The 23965-nt window shown below is 43.8% G+C and overlaps 1 protein-coding gene across 5 annotated transcripts in view; it reads right to left on the reverse strand.

The window, feature by feature from the left end:
* The window catches only part of mycbp2 (MYC binding protein 2), a 249694-nt gene that overhangs the window by 116613 nt on the left and 109116 nt on the right, over positions 1-23965 (reverse strand). For all 5 annotated transcript variants that reach the window (XM_065027423.1, XM_065027354.1, XM_065027490.1 and 2 more), the window contains exons 26-30: positions 7480-7706; positions 7308-7391; positions 6980-7076; positions 6405-6597; positions 1420-1694 (exon numbers count right to left, since the gene is read on the reverse strand). In XM_065027423.1, the coding sequence (XP_064883495.1) occupies positions 1420-1694; positions 6405-6597; positions 6980-7076; positions 7308-7391; positions 7480-7706 (876 nt within the window). The remainder of the gene's footprint in view (positions 1-1419; positions 1695-6404; positions 6598-6979; positions 7077-7307; positions 7392-7479; positions 7707-23965) is intronic.

Genomic DNA, 23965 nt, shown 5'->3' on the forward strand with positions numbered 1-23965 from the left:
AGACAGGTACCAATGTCTGTCAACAGACTGTGGGACACGACAACTACGGAACTTCGTTCCGGTGTGCCGTTTGTTCATCACTGATCATTTGGACAGATCACGTTTTCACAGGTGTTCGAATTTCATAAGGGGAGGGGACATTTGGCCCATAGACTTTCTTGTAACTTGCAATGAGAGGAGGATGGGGCTTCCGCTCCTCGTTTTAGTATCGTTTCTTACGTCTGTCCCCAGAAGCTCCTTCCGCTCCTCGTTTTAGTATAGTTTCTTACGTCTGTCCCCAGAAGTTCCTTCCGCTCCTCATTTTAGTATTGTTTCTTACGTCTGTCCCCAGAAGCTCCTTCCGCTCCTCGTTTTAGTATCGTTTCTTACGTCTGTCCCCAGAAGCTCCTTCCGCTCCTCATTTTAGTATCCCCAGAAGCTTTCCGCTCCGTTTTAGTATCACGTGTGTCCCCAGAAGCTCCTTCCGCTCCTCGTTTTAGTATAGTTTCTTACGTCTGTCCCCAGAAGCTCCTTCCGCTCCTCGTTTTAGTATAGTTTCTTACGTCTGTCCCCAGAAGCTCCTTCCGCTCCTCGTTTTAGTATCGTTTCTCACGTCTGTCCCCAGAAGCTCCTTCCGCTCCTCGTTTTAGTATGGTTTCTCACGTCTGTCCCCAGAAGCTCCTTTCACTCTACTGTTCAGATATGGAACTGCCTCCCAGGTCACATTGTTGGCGAGATCACCTATTCGGCTCTTCACGCCTTCAAAATGTAGAGCTCATGGACATCTCCTAGCATCACCACTTACCTTGTAGACTGAGTCTGAGGTGCAGTGAACCATTGTTTGAGCCAATTGGATGTACTGATGTCTGATGTTTAAAATGGCATCCAATAAAAAAAATAAAACAATTTTTTTAACATAAAACACTTAATTGAGCATCTGACGCAATTCCGCAATATTTTTGTTCTGGGTTTCTTAGATTTTTGACATGACAAGCCTTGAGATGTAATCGATTTGGATTGATAATAAAGTATGACATTTTACATGCAGGGGGGACTTTAGTCCTGTGTGGCTCAGTTGATACAGCATGGCACTTGCAACGCCAATGTTCGTGGGTTTGACATCAAAACTGAAATTTAGATTTTTCACTTCAAGTTAAAAAAAAACTGCTTGAATTATTCTAGATTAAATTTGGTTGGAGGAAATGATTCGTATTTACTGTGTAATTTGCCTCAACTGTGGTAAGTTGCAGGTGCCTACAGGTTAAAAAGAGCCATGAAACAAAAAAACTAAACATTCTGCTCCGTTGTACTACATTGTAAAGTGGCCCATATATTTAACCACATCTGTAAGTCTATGCAGTCTGTGTGGGAACTGAACAAACAACCTTAATGTTGAACCCACAATTTTGGTCAACAATGCTCCCTCTCTCTTTGACCAACCTGGTCGAGGCAGTTGAGCAAGTCGCAGAGGCAGGCCCACTGCAGAGCGGGCTTGGGGTAGAAGGAGTGGAAGCAGGAGGTAAAGGTGTTGTGGCACTCCTGCAGCACGGCCTCCAGCAGGGTGAGGGGCTGGGAGAGGTAGCCCTGAGGGTCGTTGTCCAGATTGGTCAGGCAGTTGTCCATGCCCTCCGAGAGGATCTTCTTGAGCAGGCTACGGGTGTTGCCGACCCACTCCACCAGCTTGCTGGACTCTTCCACCACCGCCTTGGCGCTGGCTGGAGAGGAACAGGGAAGAACAGTAATAGGACAGAGGACTGGGGGTTTAGCCAGGGACCATATGATGCGGTTACATTCAGTTGACAATTCAGAAACTTTACCTAACACTAGAACCGCTGGGACTTGAGGGACCACCCTTAAAATGAATGAGCAGTCATTCTGATTTCATGTATGCTATCGCAAAAATAATTTGGTTGTGTTTATGAAGGCCTTTGGAAACAGAATTGTATTTTCAATAACAGAATAGCATTTTAAATTTATGCTATTGTAAGCTACATGTAAAAGCGAAAAAACAAAAATTCAAATGTTCAATCAATTTTATTCATGGAGTGCCATTGTTATAACTATGAAACAAAAAGCTTGTGTTTTGGAACACAGTAACAACTTATTTTTAGAACGACAAAATAAAAAAATACCCCAACCACCAAGACGCACAGTCAAGACATGTTTTCAAATTATGAAAACATCAGTAGCCTTATAAGCGCCAAGTGGCCTTAATAAATAGTCAAAGACAGCACAAAAGCAAATCACATTTTATTGGTCACATACACATATTTAGCACATGTTATTCCAGGTGTAGCGAAATGCTTGTGTTCCTAGCTCCAACAGTGCGGTAATATCTAACAATTCACAACAATACACAAATCTAAAAGTAAAAGAATGGAAGAAATATAAATATTAGGACAAGCAATGTCGGAGTGGCATTGATAAAAATACAGTAGAATAGGAAACACTATATACATGAGATGAGTAAAGCAGAATGTAAACATTATTAAAGTGAATAGGGTTCCATTATTAAAAAGTGGCCAGTGATTCCATGTCTACGTACAGTACCAGTCAGTACCAGTACCAGTACATTTGGACACACCTACTCATTCAAAGGTTTTTCTTTATTTTTTAAAAACTATTTTCTACATTGTAGAACAGTGAAGACATCAAAACTACGAAATAACACATGGATCATTTAAGTTAACTGCACCTCTGACTGCACCCCGAATAAATACTTCACCGAGTTCAAGTAACATCTCAACATCAACTGTTCAGAGGAGACTCGAATTGCTGCAAAGAAACCACTACTAAAGGACACTAATAAGAAGAAACTTGCTTGGGCAAAGAAACACGAGCAATGGAGATTAGACTGGTGGAAATCTGTCTTTTGGTCTGGAGTCCAAATTGGAGATGTTTGGTTGCAACCTCTGTGTCTTTGTGAGACGTAGAGTAGGTGAACGGATGATCTCTGCATGTGTGGTTCCCACCGTGAAGCAAGGAGGAGGAGGAGGTGATGGTGCTTTACTCGTGACACTGTCAGTGATGTATTTAGAATTCAAGGCACATTTAACCAGCATGGCTACCACAGAATTCTGCAGTGATATGCATTCCCATCTGGTTTGCACTTAATGGAAATATCGTTTGTTTTTCAACATGACAATGACCCAACACACCTCCAGACTGCGTAAGGGCTATTTGACCAAGGAGAGTGCTGCATTAGATGACCTGGCCTCCACAAAATCACCAGAGTGAAGGAAAAGCAGCCAACAATTATCAGCATATGTGGGAACTCATTCAAGACTGTTAGAAATTAACTCCAGGTAAAGCCGGTTGAGAGAATGCCAAGTGTGTGCAACGCTGTCATCAAGGCAAAGGGTAGCTATTTTGAAGAATCTCACACACTATTTTTGGTTACTACATGACTCCAAATGTGTTATTTCATAGTTTTGATGCCTTCACTATTATTCTACAATGTAGAAAATAGCAAAAATAAAGAAAAGCCCTTGAATGAGTAGGTGCTCTAAAACTTTTGACTGGTAGTGTGTGTGTGTGTGTGTATATATATATGTATATATGTATATGTATATATATACACACACTGCTCAAAACAATAAAGGGAACACTAAAATAACACATCCTAGAACTGAATGAATGAAATATTCTTATTAAATACTTTTTTCTTTACATAGTTGAATGTGCTGACAACAAAATCACACAAAAATTATCAATCAAATGTATCAACCCATGGAGGTCTGGATCCAACTTAAAGGCTGATCCAACTTAAAACAAGTCAAAATGAGGCTCAGTAGTGTGTGTGGCCTCCACGTGCCTGTATGACCTTCCTACAAAGCCTGGGCATGCTCCTGATGAGGTGGCGGTGGTCTCCTGAGGGATCTCCTCCCAGACCTGGACTAAAGCATCCGCCAACTCCTGGACAGTCTGTGGTGCAACGTCGCGTTGGTGGATGGCATCAATGCCTTCCATAGCATCAATGCCTTCCTCTTGCAGGAACTGCTGAGACACTCCAGCCACATGAGGTCTAGCATTGTCTTGCATTAGGAGGAACCCAGGGCCAACCACACCAGCATATGGTCTCACAAAGGGTCTGCGGATCTCATCTCGGTACCTAATGGCAGTCAGGCTACCTCTGGCGAGCACATGGAGGCCCCCCAAAGAAATGCCACCCCACGCCATGACTGACCCACCGCCAAACCGGTCATGCTGGAGGATGTTGCAGTCAGCAGAACGTTCTCCACGGCGTCTCCAGACTGTCACGTCTGTCACATGTGCTTAGTGTGAACCTGCTTTCATCTGTGAAGAGCACAGGGCGCCAATGGCGAATTTGCCAATCTTGGTGTTCTCTGGCAAATGCCAAACGTCCTGCACAGTGTTGGGCTGTAAGTACAACCCCCAACTGTGGACGTCAGGCCCTCATACCACCCTCATGGAGTCTGTTTCTGACCGTTTGAGCAGACACATGCACATTTGTGCACATGCACTTCTCGGTCCCCGCTTTGATGCACCTGTACTGATCTCGCCTTCTGGATGACAGCAGGGTGAACAGGCCGTGGCTCAGGTGGTTGATGTACCTCAGGATTTTTTTGGCTGTCCTGTGACAATCGGGTGCTGTAGATGTCCTGGAGGGCAGGCAGTGTGCCCCCGGTGATGTGTTGGGCAGACCGTACCACCCTCTGGAGAGCCCTGCGGTTGCGGGCGGTGCAGTTGCTGTACCGGGCGGTGCAGTTGCTGTACCAGGCGATGATTCATTCCAACAGGATACCCTCAGCTGTGCATCTGTAAAAGTTTGCCGGTCATAAGAGCCACATTTCTTCAGCTTCCTGAGGTTGAAGAGGCGCTGTTGTGCCTCCTTCACCACACTGTGTGGGTGGACCATTTCAGATTTTCAGTGATGTGTACGCCAAGGAACTTGAAGATTTCCACCTTCTCTACTGCTGTCCTGTCGATGTGGATAGGGGCAAGCTCCCTGTTTACTCAAGTCCACCATCAGCTCTTTCATTTTGTTGAAGTTGAGGTTATTTTTCTGGCACCACTCCTCCAGGGCCCTCACCTCCTCCATGTAGGCTGTCTTGATGATTGAGTTGGAGGTGTGCATGGCCAAGGAGGGGGCTGAGCACGCACCCATTTATAATTCATTATTGTCTGTAGACCCTGCCACATACGTCTAGTGTCTGAGCTGTAGAATTGCGACTCCACTTTGTCTCTGTACTGACGTTTCACCTGTTTGATTTCCTTACGGAGGGAATAACTACACTATTTTTATCCAACAATATTCCCACACAACTTGCATGGTTAAATGTGGTGGTTTGCGCTTTCAGGTTTGCGCGAATGCCGCCATCTATCCACGGTTTCTGGTTTTAACAGACACCGCTATACACTTCCTGATGATCGCAGGCACCGTGTCAATGTTAACGTTATTCTCTGAGGCTAACCGGAACATATCCCAATCCGTGTAATCAAAACAATCTTGAAGCATGGATTCCGACCGATCGGTGTTGAGACCTTAGCACAGGTACATCCCGTTTGAGTTTCCGACTATAGGAAGGGAGGAGCAAAAGGGAGTGGTAATCTGATTTGCCGAAGGGAGGGCGGGGTAGGCCCTTGTCGGCATCTCGAAAAGGCGAGAAGCAGCTGATAATGTTTTTCCAAAGCGTTATGTCATTATAATGCAGTGAGAAATAGTTACTTATTGTCAGCTCGTGCACGTCTTCACGCAATGGCATCAGTTGCATTTCATGTAGCTCTTATCCCTTGTGCTAACAGCTGACCATTTTTGTTACTTTCACTTGCTTGACACATTTTGGTTGTAATGCCTAATAGTCTCAGTTTTTCTCATTGTGTCCCGTCCTCTTGTCATCCTTCAGCATCGTTGTACAACAGCTGTGCCGGCGCCTTATTTTGCGCAGAGGGAGGGAGCTCACATCTCACTTTGTTCTTGGTGCTGGCCAGACTTGTTTTCTTCGCAAACTTGTTACAGTGAATTACAGCGAAGTGAAGAAATTGTCCATGGTGAAATGTCTCCCCTTAACAAGGTTCCACAAGCCTCATCACCACATTCTCCGACACTTAATCACCTGCTTGCCAATGTGGATATTTTCCCAGATATTGAAAGTCGTTCAGCAAGTACAATTATGCACGCTCTCACTGTGTAGCCTACGCTAAGTTGGACAGAGTAGGCATGACTTAAAAATTAGCAGTCAAAATGACTGTTTTATCGGTTCTACTGTTAAAGCTGACAGGTATAATGGTTTTATTACTTGCTATGAGCCTTTAAAATGTAAGGCTAATAATGTGTTAGGTCTCTCTATGTAGTAAAATCCTTGGCATCAACTTGGATTTTTGTGTGTGTGTATGTTCGAGGATGCTTCCGTGCCTGCAGCATATGTGTGCGCGTTTGTGCACGTGCATCTTTGTAACCCTACCAGATATGGGGAAGATCTCACAGATGTAGACGCGGAGCAAGCGCAGGCAGCAGGTCCCTACAAAGCGCAGGCGCTCCAGGTCCAGCAGGGTGGCTGTGTACTGGAAGCCTTTCAGGGCCCTCAGCTCCTCCACCCCCAGCACCAGGGTGGTCCAGCTCCAGTGGAGGATCCTCAGCAGGGACTCAAAACACTCCTACAGGGAGAGGGGAGGACAACTTTACTGCATGTTTATTACATGTTTACTACAGCTTTACAACCTATTCATGCAATCTTCACTAGCAACATCCTAACTACTACTGTATAACACTCCAGGGTGATGTTCATTATGGCATGCAATTGAAAAGGGTTTAAAACATTTTGCAACTGAAAACTAAAACGAGTGTTTCTTATTGTACAAGTCCAGGTAGTCCCTCCCTGTTTAACTACATTTTCTTCTGTTTGGTGACTGATGAACACAATTCAGGAGTTAAATTGGTAATTCCTAAATAAGACAGGCCTGTGTATTGATTCTGGGGTCTCTGTGGCCTTCCTGGGAACAAGTCTAGCTTGGGGAAACACAGGCGTACGGTTCGTACCACTGAAACGGTCCTGGCGAAGGAGCGTTTGAGGATGTGAACCGGCTCACTGGTCTGCTGTTTCCCTTTGGCTACGATGCCATCGTTCGACGGAAGCCTGGAATAGTAAAACAACCAAATCACATTCCCATTACAAAGCTTGTTACTTGAAGTTCATCAATATACATTTCATGGGTCACTATTCCAGACATGAGAATGATGGTGCAGATAGACATGGCAGCTCTGCTTCTAACTCCTAAGCAACTTTTGCTATACCCGCAATAACATCTGCTAAATATATGTGTATGTTACCAATAAAATGTGATTTGCATGTAGGAAAATGACTTGCCTGTACAAGAGGTGAGGTATTTGACCTGCGTTCACATCGGTACCGTTGTTTGACTTCTTGGAGCTCTTGAACTGAAAGACCACACTGCAAAAGAGTGTAAGTCGACATTATTCACAATGACAATGAGGATATCTTTTAAAGTAATTGTATTTCTACGAACTATAATAGTAACCTGTCATCTGTGGTGATGGTGGCCTGTCCGTGGGAGCCACAGTCTGAGCTGGGCCCAGACACCTGGGCCCATGCCACGTACCACCAGCCCAGCTGCAGCAGCACCGGTTCGTCAAACATCATGGCGTACTTCTCCCTGGCAGCGCAGTCATAGGCCAGGACGTCAGTCTCAGCCAGGAGGTCCCCATCCGTCTCATGGTCTCCACCATCAGGCCCCAGCTCTAACAACTGCACAGTAACAACATAACAGTCAGCCTTACTAGCAGAACTTGAATAGACCTCTATTCGGGCTGTGGTATAATTTGCTAATGTGTTCAACATCACAGAACCTAGCAATATAAAGGTTACATTAATACATTGATAAATAAATAAACAGTTGACACTAGTATACCTACTAACCTTGATATTTGAAGTGTACTCAAACAACTGAGATTACATAGGTTAAATATAAAGGTATTGTAACTACCAAAATAAAGGAAACACTTGATTCGGGGTTCGTATAGACCGTGGCAAGTCAAATTCAAGACCTTTTTCAAGCACTAATATTTATTTTCAGAACCATCCATTTGTAATAGTTCATATTATGCAATTGTTTCTAGTCGCCACCAGATGTCAGGATATTGCCACAACCGCATGAAAAAAATTACTTAGTATTTATCACTACCTTACAAGTTCTCCTCCGTAATAGGTCATTTCACTACTTATTTAAGACGAGTGGTAAGTCATTCCTGATCATTTGGTAATTTGAGTAGTGATGAGCAGAGTATTGGCACATGCCTACTGATGAACACACATTTCTTATTTGCATTACAATACAATTCCTATTCGTATTACTACACAATTGCAGCTTAATGCCTGTTTTTATTGGGCATTTGGGAATCTACTACTTAACAGCCACGAAAAAGCTTCTTACTGGCAGCTTTAGTGTCGGAGGTTGTGAAAAGAGCGGGTGGGCTGTATTTGTATTTATTTAATGGGATCCCCATTAGCTGCTCTCTTCCTGGGGTCCAAACACACCAAAGCACCCACATTACATTGAAAAGAAAATATAAAACAGTGAACTATGTTTGTACTGAATGAGCTAAAGATAAAACAGTACATCCTATAACATCCCTACACCACCACATTGTGACGGCCCTGAATTTTTCTGAACCGTCTCAGTGCTTCTCCTTCCAATAGGGCGCTTTCCCTTTAATTCCCAATTAAATAGCCAGCATCAGCTGCGCAAAAGTGGGGTTGTGATGGAGACATGAATGAGGATGTGTTCAACCCTCAGTTCCGAAGCTTCTCTATGCCGTTTGTTTTGTTGCCGTTAAACGTGTGTTTTGTAGCCTAATAGAGTTTACCCAGGATCGGATCCACTCTTTGCGTCCGTGGACTACACCTCTCCGTTCTTCGTGGCCTTTCTCCGCTGGAGATCTATTGGCGGATTGGATTGTCTGACTGACCGACTGACTACCACCTTTTTGTATACGGTATTTCATTTGTTTTGATGTGATGTATACGGTGATGATTTATGTAGTTAGTTGTAGTTGAGGACTTAGTAGAGTTGATACGCTTTAAAGTTCTGTGGTAAAATAATTGTTATATTGATTGTATGATTAATACTGGGTTTACGCTACACTTGAATGAATGGACAAACATTGCGTGACAAAGGTCACTTGAGTTCCCTGAACTCCTTTACCGGACTGGACTCTTTTTAGGCCCGAGGTACAGGACATTTCTGGAGGAACCAGAACTCATTGTGTAATATTATTATACGTGTGTGTAATCATAGATGTTGCTAATACAACCCACGCAAAAGAATATAGTTGTTTTTGAAGTTCTTTCCAATGTTTTAAGGGTTTATGAAAAGTGTATTTCCATCCTGACTTTTGCATAAGTCCTTTGTATTGGTGTAGACTTGACGGACCAGATGGGACTCATTCCCTCCCAAACCAAAAGGAGAAACCAATGTTTTCTCTGGTAGGCACAACCTACCTGGCACCCCTATAAATAACCTCAAGTCAAAACCGCTACAACATATCCACAACACGTTCAATACCACCACATATCCACAATACACCACGTTCAATACCACCACATATCCACAACACAACACGTTCAATACCACCACATATCCACAACACACCACGTTCAATACCACCACATATCCACACCACGTTCAATACCACCACATATCCACAACACAACACGTTCAATACCACCACATATCCACAACACGTTCAATACCACCACATATCCACAACACGTTCAATACCACCACATATCCACAACACAACACGTTCAATACCACCACATATCCACAACACGTTCAATACCACCACATATCCACAACACAACACGTTCAATACCACCACACGTTCAATACCACCACATATCCACAACACGTTCAATACCACCACACGTTCAATACCACCACATATCCACAACACGTTCAATACCACCACACGTTCAATACCACCACATATCCACAACACGTTCAATACCACCACACGTTCAATACCACCACATATCCACAACACGTTCAATACCACAACACGTTCAATACCACCACATATCCACAACACGTTCAATACCACCCCATATCCACACCACGTTCAATACCACCGCATATCCACAACACGTTCAATACCACCGCATATCCACAATACACCACGTTCAATACCACCACATATCCACAACACGTTCAATACCACCACATATCCACAACACGTTCAATACCACCACATATCCACAACACGTTCAATACCACCACATATCCACAACACAACACGTTCAATACCACCACATATCCACAATACAACACGTTCAATACCACCACATATCCACAACACGTTCAATACCACCACACGTTCAATACCACCACATATCCACAACACGTTCAATACCACCACACGTTCAATACCACCACATATCCACAACACGTTCAATACCACCACATATCCACAACACGTTCAATACCACCACATATCCACAACACGTTCAATACCACCACATATCCACACCACGTTCAATACCACCACATATCCACAACACGTTCAATACCACCACATATCCACAACACGTTCAATACCACCACATATCCACAACACGTTCAATACCACCACATATCCACAACACGTTCAATACCACCACATATCCACAACACGTTCAATACCACCACATATCCACAACACGTTCAATACCACCACATATCCACAACACGTTCAATTCCACCACATATCCACAACACGTTCAATACCACCACATATCCACAACACAACACGTTCAATACCACCACATATCCACAACACGTTCAATACCACCACACGTTCAATACCACCACATATCCACAACACGTTCAATACCACCACATATCCACAACACGTTCAATACCACCACACGTTCAATACCACCACATATCCACAACACAACACGTTCAATACCACAACACGTTCAATACCACCCCATATCCACACCACGTTCAATACCACCCCATATCCACACCACGTTCAATACCACCCCATATCCACACCACGTTCAATACCACCCCATATCCACACCACGTTCAATACCACCACATATCCACACCACGTTCAATACCACCACATATCCACACCACGTTCAATACCACCACATATCCACAACACGTTCAATACCACCACATATCCACAACACAACACGTTCAATACCACCACACGTTCAATACCACAACACGTTCAATACCACCCCATATCCACACCACGTTCAATACCACCACATATCCACACCACGTTCAATACCACCACATATCCACACCACGTTCAATACCACCACATATCCACAACATATCCACAACACGTTCAATACCACCACATATCCACAACACGTTCAAATCCACCACATATCCACAACACAACACGTTCTATACCACCACATATCCACAACACGTTCAATACCACCACATATCCACAACACGTTCAATACCACCACATATCCACAACACGTTCAATACCACCACATATCCACAACACGTTCAATACCACCACACGTTCAATACCACCACATATCCACAACACGTTCAATACCACCACATATCCACAACACGTTCAATACCACCACATATCCACAACACGTTCAATACCACCACATATCCACAACACAACACGTTCAATACCACCACACGTTCAATACCACCACGTTCAATATCCACAACACAACACGTTCAATACCACCACACGTTCAATACCACCACATATCCACAACACGTTCAATACCACCACACGTTCAATACCACCACATATCCACAACACCTTCAATACCACCACACGTTCAATACCACCACATATCCACAACACGTTCAATACCACCACATATCCACCACACGTTCAATACCACCACATATCCACAACACGTTCAATACCACCACATATCCACAACACGTTCAATTCACCACCACATATCCACAACACGTTCAATACCACCACATATCCACAACACAACACGTTCAATACCACCACACGTTCAATACCACCACATATCCACAACACAACACGTTCAATACCACCACACGTTCAATACCACCACATATCCACAACACGTTCAATACCACCACACGTTCAATACCACCACATATCCACAACACCTTCAATACCACCACACGTTCAATACCACCACATATCCACAACACGTTCAATACCACCACATATCCACAACACGTTCAATACCACCACATATCCACAACACGTTCAATACCACCACATATCCACAACACGTTCAATACCACCACATATCCACAACACGTTCAATACCACCACATATCCACAACACAACACGTTCAATACCACCACACGTTCAATACCAACACATATCCACAACACGTTCAATACCACCACACGTTCAATACCACCACATATCCACAACACGTTCAATACCACCACATATCCACAACACAACACGTTCAATACCACCACATATCCACAACACGTTCAATACCACCACACGTTCAATACCACCACATATCCACAACACGTTCAATACCACCACATATCCACAACACGTTCAATACCACCACACGTTCAATACCACCACATATCCACAACACGTTCAATACCACCACACGTTCAATACCACCACATATCCGCAACACGTTCAATACCACCACACGTTCAATACCACCACATATCCACAACACGTTCAATACCACCACACGTTCAATACCACCACATATTCACAACATGTTCAATACCACCACACGTTCAATACCACCACATATCCACAACACGTTCAATACCACCACACGTTCAATACCACCACATATCCACAACACGTTCAATACCACCACATATCCACAACACAACACGTTCAATACCACCACATATCCACAACACGTTCAATACCACCACATATCCACAACACAACACTTTCAATACCACCACATATCCACAACACAACACTTTCAATACCACCACACGTTCAATACCACCACATATCCACAACACGTTCAATACCACAACACGTTCAATACCACCCCATATCCACACCACGTTCAATACCACCCCATATCCACAACACGTTCAATACCACCACATATCCACAACACGACACGTTCAATACCACCACATATCCACAACACGTTCAATACCACCACATATCCACAACACGTTCAATACCACCACATATCCACAACACGTTCAATACCACCACACGTTCAATACCACCACATATCCACAACACGTTCAATACCACCACACGCAATACCACCACATATCCACAACACGTTCAATACCACCACATATCCACAACACGTTCAATACCACCACATATCCACAACACAACACGTTCAATACCACAACACGTTCAATACCACCCCATATCCACACCACGTTCAATACCACCCCATATCCACACCACGTTCAATACCACCACATATCCACACCACGTTCAATACCACCACATATCCACAACACAACACGTTCAATACCACAACACGTTCAATACCACCACATATCCACAACACAACACGTTCAATACCACCACATATCCACAACACGTTCAATACCACCACATATCCACAACACGTTCAATACCACCACATATCCACAACACAACACGTTCAATACCACCACATATCCACAACACGTTCAATACCACCACATATCCACAACACAACACGTTCAATACCACCACATATCCACAAAACGTTCAATACCACCACATATCCACAACACAACACGTTCAATACCACCACACGTTCAATACCACCACATATCCACAACACGTTCAATACCACCACACGTTCAATACCACCACATATCCACAACACGTTCAATACCACCACATATCCACAACACGTTCAATACCACCACACGTTCAATACCACCACATATTCACAACACGTTCAATACCACCACACGTTCAATACCACCACATATCCACAACACGTTCAATACCACCACATATCCACAACACGTTCAATACCACCACACGTTCAATACCACCACATATCCACAACACGTTCAATACCACCACATATCCACAACACGTTCAATACCACCACATATCCACAACACAACACGTTCAATACCACCACACGTTCAATACCACCACATATCCACAACACGTTCAATACCACAACACGTTCAATACCACCCCATATCCACACCACGTTCAATACCACCCCATATCCACACCACGTTCAATACCACCGCATATCCACACCACGTTCAATACCACCGCATATCCACAACACGTTCAATACCACCACATATCCACAACACGTTCAATACCACCACATATCCACAACACGTTCAATACCACCACATATCCACAACACGTTCAATACCACCACATATCCACAACACGTTCAATACCACCACATATCCACAACACGTTCAATACCACCACATATCCACAACACGTTCAATACCACCACATATCCACAACACAACACGTCAATACCACCACATATCCACAAAAACGTTCAATACCACCACATATCCACAACACGTTCAATACCACCACATATCCACAACACGTTCAATACCACCACATATCCACAACACGTTCAATACCACCACATATCCACAACACGTTCAATACCACCACATATCCACAACACGTTCAATACCACCACATATCCACAACACGTTCAATACCACCACATATCCACAACACGTTCAATACCACCACATATCCACAACACGTTCAATACCACCACATATCCACAACACAACCAATACCACCACATATCCACAACACAACACGTTCAATACCACCACATATCCACAACACGTTCAATACCACCACATTCAATACCACCACACGTTCAATACCACCACATATCCACAACACGTTCAATACCACCACATATCCACAACACGTTCAATACCACCACGTTCAATACCACCACATATCCACAACACGTTCAATACCACCACATATCCACAACACGTTCAATACCACAACACGTTCAATACCACCACATATCCACAACACGTTCAATACCACCACATATCCACAACACGTTCAATACCACCACATATCCACAACACGTTCAATACCACCACATATCCACAACACAACACGTTCAATACCACCGCATATCCACAACACGTTCAATACCACCACATATCCACAACACGTTCAATACCACCACATATCCACAACACGTTCAATACCACCACATATCCACAACACGTTCAATACCACCACATATCCACAACACGTTCAATACCACCACACGTTCAATACCACCACATATCCACAACACGTTCAATACCACCACATATCCACAACACGTTCAATACCACATATCCACAACACGTTCAATACCACCACACGTTCAATACCACCACATATCCACAACACGTTCAATACCACCACATATCCACAACACAACCAATACCACCACATGTTCAATACCACCAACACGTTCAATACCACCCCATATCCACACCACGTTCAATACCACCCCATATCCACACCACGTTCAATACCACCACATATCCACACCACGTTCAATACCACCACATATCCACAACACGTTCAATACCACCACATATCCACAACACGTTCAATACCACCACATATCCACAACACAACACGTTCAATACCACCACATATCCACAATACAACACGTTCAATACCACCACATATCCACAACACGTTCAATACCACCACACGCTTCAATACCACCACATATCCACAACACGTTCAATACCACCACACGTTCAATACCACCACATAATCCACCACAACCACGTTCAATACCACCACATATCCACAACACGTTCAATACCACCACATATCCACAACACGTTCAATACCACCACATATCCACAACACGTTCAATACCACCACATATCCACAACACGTTCAATACCACCACATATCCACAACACGTTCAATACCACCACATATCCACAACACGTTCAATACCACCACATATCCACAACACGTTCAATACCACCACATATCCACAACACGTTCAATACCACCACATATCCACAACACGTTCAATACCACCACATATCCACAACACGTTCAATACCACATATCCACAACACGTTCAATACCACCACATATCCACAACACAACACGTTCAATACCACCACATATCCACAACACGTTCAATACCACCACACGTTCAATACCACCACATATCCACAACACGCTTCAATACCACCACATATCCACAACACGTTCAATACCACCACACGTTCAATACCACCACATATCCACAACACAACCACGTTCAATACCACAACACGTTCAATACCACCCCATATCCACACCACGTTCAATACCACCCCACACACCACGTTCAATACCACCACATATCCACACAACACGTTCAATACCACCCCATATCCACACCACGTTCAATACCACCACATATCCACACCACGTTCAATACCACCACATATCCACACCACGTTCAATACCACCACATATCCACAACACGTTCAATACCACCACATATCCACAACACAACACGTTCAATACCACCACACGTTCAATACCACAACACGTTCAATACCACCCCATATCCACACCACGTTCAATACCACCACATATCCACACCACGTTCAATACCACCACATATCCACACCACGTTCAATACCACCACATATCCACAACACGTTCAATACCACCACATATCCACAACACGTTCAAATCCACCACATATCCACAACACAACACGTTCAATACCACCACATATCCACAACACGTTCAATACCACCACATATCCACAACACGTTCAATACCACCACATATCCACAACACGTTCAATACCACCACATATCCACAACACGTTCAATACCACCACACGTTCAATACCACCACATATCCACAACACGTTCAATACCACCACATATCCACAACACGTTCAATACCACCACATATCCACAACACGTTCAATACCACCACATATCCACAACACAACACGTTCAATACCACCACACGTTCAATACCACCACATATCCACAACACAACACGTTCAATACCACCACACGTTCAATACCACCACATATCCACAACACGTTCAATACCACCACACGTTCAATACCACCACATATCCACAACACCTTCAATACCACCACACGTTCAATACCACCACATATCCACAACACGTTCAATACCACCACATATCCACCACACGTTCAATACCACCACATATCCACAACACGTTCAATACCACCACATATCCACAACACGTTCAATACCACCACATATCCACAACACGTTCAATACCACCACATATCCACAACACAACACGTTCAATACCACCACACGTTCAATACCACCACATATCCACAACACAACACGTTCAATACCACCACACGTTCAATACCACCACATATCCACAACACGTTCAATACCACCACACGTTCAATACCACCACATATCCACAACACCTTCAATACCACCACACGTTCAATACCACCACATATCCACAACACGTTCAATACCACCACATATCCACAACACGTTCAATACCACCACATATCCACAACACGTTCAATACCACCACATATCCACAACACGTTCAATACCACCACATATCCACAACACGTTCAATACCACCACATATCCACAACACAACACGTTCAATACCACCACACGTTCAATACCAACACATATCCACAACACGTTCAATACCACCACACGTTCAATACCACCACATATCCACAACACGTTCAATACCACCACATATCCACAACACAACACGTTCAATACCACCACATATCCACAACACGTTCAATACCACCACACGTTCAATACCACCACATATCCACAACACGTTCAATACCACCACATATCCACAACACGTTCAATACCACCACACGTTCAATACCACCACATATCCACAACACGTTCAATACCACCACACGTTCAATACCACCACATATCCACAACACGTTCAATACCACCACACGTTCAATACCACCACATATCCACAACACGTTCAATACCACCACACGTTCAATACCACCACATATTCACAACACGTTCAATACCACCACACGTTCAATACCACCACATATCCACAACACGTTCAATACCACCACACGTTCAATACCACCACATATCCACAACACGTTCAATACCACCACATATCCACAACACAACACGTTCAATACCACCACATATCCACAACACGTTCAATACCACCACATATCCACAACACAACACTTTCAATACCACCACATATCCACAACACAACACTTTCAATACCACCACACGTTCAATACCACCACATATCCACAACACGTTCAATACCACAACACGTTCAATACCACCCCATATCCACACCACGTTCAATACCACCCCATATCCACAACACGTTCAATACCACCACATATCCACAACACGACACGTTCAATACCACCACATATCCACAACACGTTCAATACCACCACATATCCACAACACGTTCAATACCACCACATATCCACAACACGTTCAATACCACCACACGTTCAATACCACCACATATCCACAACACGTTCAATACCACCACACGTTCAATACCACCACATATCCACAACACGTTCAATACCACCACATATCCACAACACGTTCAATACCACCACATATCCACAACACAACACGTTCAATACCACAACACGTTCAATACCACCCCATATCCACACCACGTTCAATACCACCCCATATCCACACCACGTTCAATACCACCACATATCCACACCACGTCAATACCACCACATATCCACAACAATACCACCACATATCACGTTCAATACCACCACATATCCACAACACAACACGTTCAATACCACCACATATCCACAACACGTTCAATACCACCACATATCCACAACACGTTCAATACCACCACATATCCACAACACAACACGTTCAATACCACCACATATACACAACACGTTCAATACCACCACATATCCACAACACAACACGTTCAATACCACCACATATCCACAAAACGTTCAATACCACCACATATCCACAACACAACACGTTCAATACCACCACACGTTCAATACCACCACATATCCACAACACGTTCAATACCACCACACGTTCAATACCACCACATATCCACAACACGTTCAATACCACCACATATCCACCACACGTTCAATACCACCACATATTCACAACACGTTCAATACCACCACACGTTCAATACCACCACATATCCACAACACGTTCAATACCACCACATATCCACAACACGTTCAATACCACCACACGTTCAATACCACCACATATCCACAACACGTTCAATACCACCACATATCCACAACACGTTCAATACCACCACATATCCACAACACAACACGTTCAATACCACCACACGTTCAATACCACCACATATCCACAACACGTTCAATACCACAACACGTTCAATACCACCCCATATCCACACCACGTTCAATACCACCCCATATCCACACCACGTTCAATACCACCGCATATCCACACCACGTTCAATACCACCGCATATCCACAACACGTTCAATACCACCACATATCCACAACACGTTCAATACCACCACATATCCACAACACGTTCAATACCACCACATATCCACAACACGTTCAATACCACCACATATCCACAACACGTTCAATACCACCACATATCCACAACACGTTCAATACCACCACATATCCACAACACGTTCAATACCACCACATATCCACAACACAACACGTTCAATACCACCACATATCCACAAAACGTTCAATACCACCACATATCCACAACACGTTCAATACCACCACATATCCACAACACGTTCAATACCACCACATATCCACAACACGTTCAATACCACCACATATCCACAACACGTTCAATACCACCACATATCCACAACACGTTCAATACCACCACATATCCACAACACGTTCAATACCACCACATATCCACAACACGCTCAATACCACCACATATCCACAACACGTTCAATACCACCACATATCCACAACACAACACGCTCAATACCACCACATACCACATATCCACAACACAACACGTTCAATACCACCACATATCCACAACACGTTCAATACCACCACACGTTCAATACCACCACACGTTCAATACCACCACATATCCACAACACGTTCAATACCACCACATATCCACAACACGTTCAATACCACCACACGTTCAATACCACCACATATCCACAACACGTTCAATACCACCACATATCCACAACACGTTCAATACCACAACACGTTCAATACCACCACATATCCACAACACGTTCAATACCACCACATATCCACAACACGTTCAATACCACCACATATCCACAACACGTTCAATACCACCACATATCCACAACACAACACGTTCAATACCACCGCATATCCACAACACGTTCAATACCACCACATATCCACAACACGTTCAATACCACCACATATCCACAACACGTTCAATACCACCACATATCCACAACACGTTCAATACCACCACATATCCACAACACGTTCAATACCACCACACAACACTTCAATACCACCACATATCCACAACACGTTCAATACCACCACATATCCACAACACGTTCAATACCACATATCCACAACACGTTCAATACCACCACACGTTCAATACCACCACATATCCACAACACGTTCAATACCACCACATATCCACAACACAACCAATACCACCACATGTTCAATACCACAACACGTTCAATACCACCCCATATCCACACCACGTTCAATACCACCCCATATCCACACCACGTTCAATACCACCACATATCCACACCACGTTCAATACCACCACATATCCACAACACAACACGTTCAATACCACCACACGTTCAATACCACCCCATATCCACACCACGTTCAATACCACCCCATATCCACACCACGTTCAATACCACCACATATCCACACCACGTTCAATACCATCACATATCCACACCACGTTCAATACCACCACATATCCACACCACGTTCAAATCCACCACATATCCACAACACAACACGTTCAATACCACCACATATCCACAACACGTTCAATACCACCACATATCCACAACACGTTCAATACCACCACATATCCACAACACGTTCAATACCACCACATATCCACAACACGTTCAATTCCACCACATATCCACAACACGTTCAATACCACCACATATCCACAACACGTTCAATACCACCACATATCCACAACACGTTCAATACCACCACATATCCACAACACGTTCAATACCACCACACGTTCAATACCACCACATATCCACAACACGTTCAATACCACCACACGTTCAATACCACCACATATCCACAACACGTTCAATACCACCACATATCCACAACACGTTCAATACCACCACATATCCACAACACAACACGTTCAATACCACAACACGTTCAATACCACCCCATATCCACACCACGTTCAATACCACCCCATATCCACACCACGTTCAATACCACCACATATCCACACCACGTTCAATACCACCACATATCCACAACACAACACGTTCAATACCACAACACGTTCAATACCACCACATATCCACAACACAACACGTTCAATACCACCACATATCCACAACACGTTCAATACCACCACATATCCACAACACGTTCAATACCACCACATATCCACAACACGTTCAATACCACCACATATCCACAACACAACACGTTCAATACCACCACATATACACAACACGTTCAATACCACCACATATCCACAACACAACACGTTCAATACCACCACATATCCACAAAACGTTCAATACCACCACATATCCACAACACAACACGTTCAATACCACCACATATCCACAACACGTTCAATACCACCACACGTTCAATACCACCACATATCCACAACACGTTCAATACCACCACATATCCACAACACGTTCAATACCACCACACGCCACAATACCACCACATATTCACAACACGTTCAATACCACCACACGTTCAATACCACCACATATCCACAACACGTTCAATACCACCACATATCCACAACACGTTCAATACCACCACACGTTCAATACCACCACATATCCACAACACGTTCAATACCACCACATATCCACAACACGTTCAATACCACCACATATCCACAACACAACACGTTCAATACCACCACACGTTCAATACCACCACATATCCACAACACGTTCAATACCACAACACGTTCAATACCACCCCATATCCACACCACGTTCAATACCACCCCATATCCACACCACGTTCAATACCACCGCATATCCACACCACGTTCAATACCACCGCATATCCACAATACACCACGTTCAATACCACCACATATCCACAACACGTTCAATACCACCACATATCCACAACACGTTCAATACCACCACATATCCACAACACGTTCAATACCACCACATATCCACAACACGTTCAATACCACCACATATCCACAACACGCTCAATACCACCACATATCCACAACACAACACGTTCAATACCACCACATATCCACAAACACGTTCAATACCACCACATATCCACAACACGTTCAATACCACCACATATCCACAACACGTTCAATACCACCACATATCCACAACACGTTCAATACCACCACATATCCACAACACGTTCAATACCACCACATATCCACAACACGTTCAATACCACCACATATCCACAACACGTTCAATACCACCACATATCCACAACACGTTCAATACCACCACATATCCACAACACAACACGTTCAATACCACCACATATCCACAACACAACACGTTCAATACCACCACATATCCACAACACGTTCAATACCACCACACGTTCAATACCACCACACGTTCAATACCACCACATATCCACAACACGTTCAATACCACCACATATCCACAACACGTTCAATACCACCACACCACCACCACGCTCAATACCACCACATATCCACAACATGTTCAATACCACCACATATCCACAACACGTTCAATACCACAACACGTTCAATACCACCACATATCCACAACACGTTCAATACCACCACATATCCACAACACGTTCAATACCACCACATATCCACAACACGTTCAATACCACCACATATCCACAACACAACACGTTCAATACCACCACATATCCACAACACGTTCAATACCACCACATATCCACAACACGTTCAATACCACCACATATCCACAACACGTTCAATACCACCACATATCCACAACACGTTCAATACCACCACATATCCACAACACGTTCAATACCACCACACGTTCAATACCACCACATATCCACAACACGTTCAATACCACCACATATCCACAACACGTTCAATACCACATATCCACAACACGTTCAATACCACCACACGTTCAATACCACCACATATCCACAACACGTTCAATACCACCACATATCCACAACACAACCAATACCACCACATGTTCAATACCACAACACGTTCAATACCACCCCATATCCACACCACGTTCAATACCACCCCATATCCACACCACGTTCAATACCACCACATATCCACACCACGTTCAATACCACCACATATCCACAACACAACACGTTCAATACCACCACACGTTCAATACCACCCCATATCCACACCACGTTCAATACCACCCCATATCCACACCACGTTCAATACCACCACATATCCACACCACGTTCAATACCACCACATATCCACACCACGTTCAATACCACCACATATCCACAGCACGTTCAATACCACCACATATCCACAGCACGTTCAAATCCACCACATATCCACAACACAACACGTTCAATACCACCACATATCCACAACACGTTCAATACCACCACATATCCACAACACGTTCAATACCACCACACGTTCAATACCACCACATATCCACAACACGTTCAATACCACCACATATCCACAACACGTTCAATACCACCACATATCCACAACACGTTCAATACCACCACATATCCACAACACGTTCAATACCACCACATATCCACAACACGTTCAATACCACCACATATCC

Source organism: Oncorhynchus nerka, linkage group LG1 (assembly GCF_034236695.1).
Source record: "Oncorhynchus nerka isolate Pitt River linkage group LG1, Oner_Uvic_2.0, whole genome shotgun sequence".
In the NCBI taxonomy this organism is placed as follows: domain Eukaryota; kingdom Metazoa; phylum Chordata; class Actinopteri; order Salmoniformes; family Salmonidae; genus Oncorhynchus; species Oncorhynchus nerka.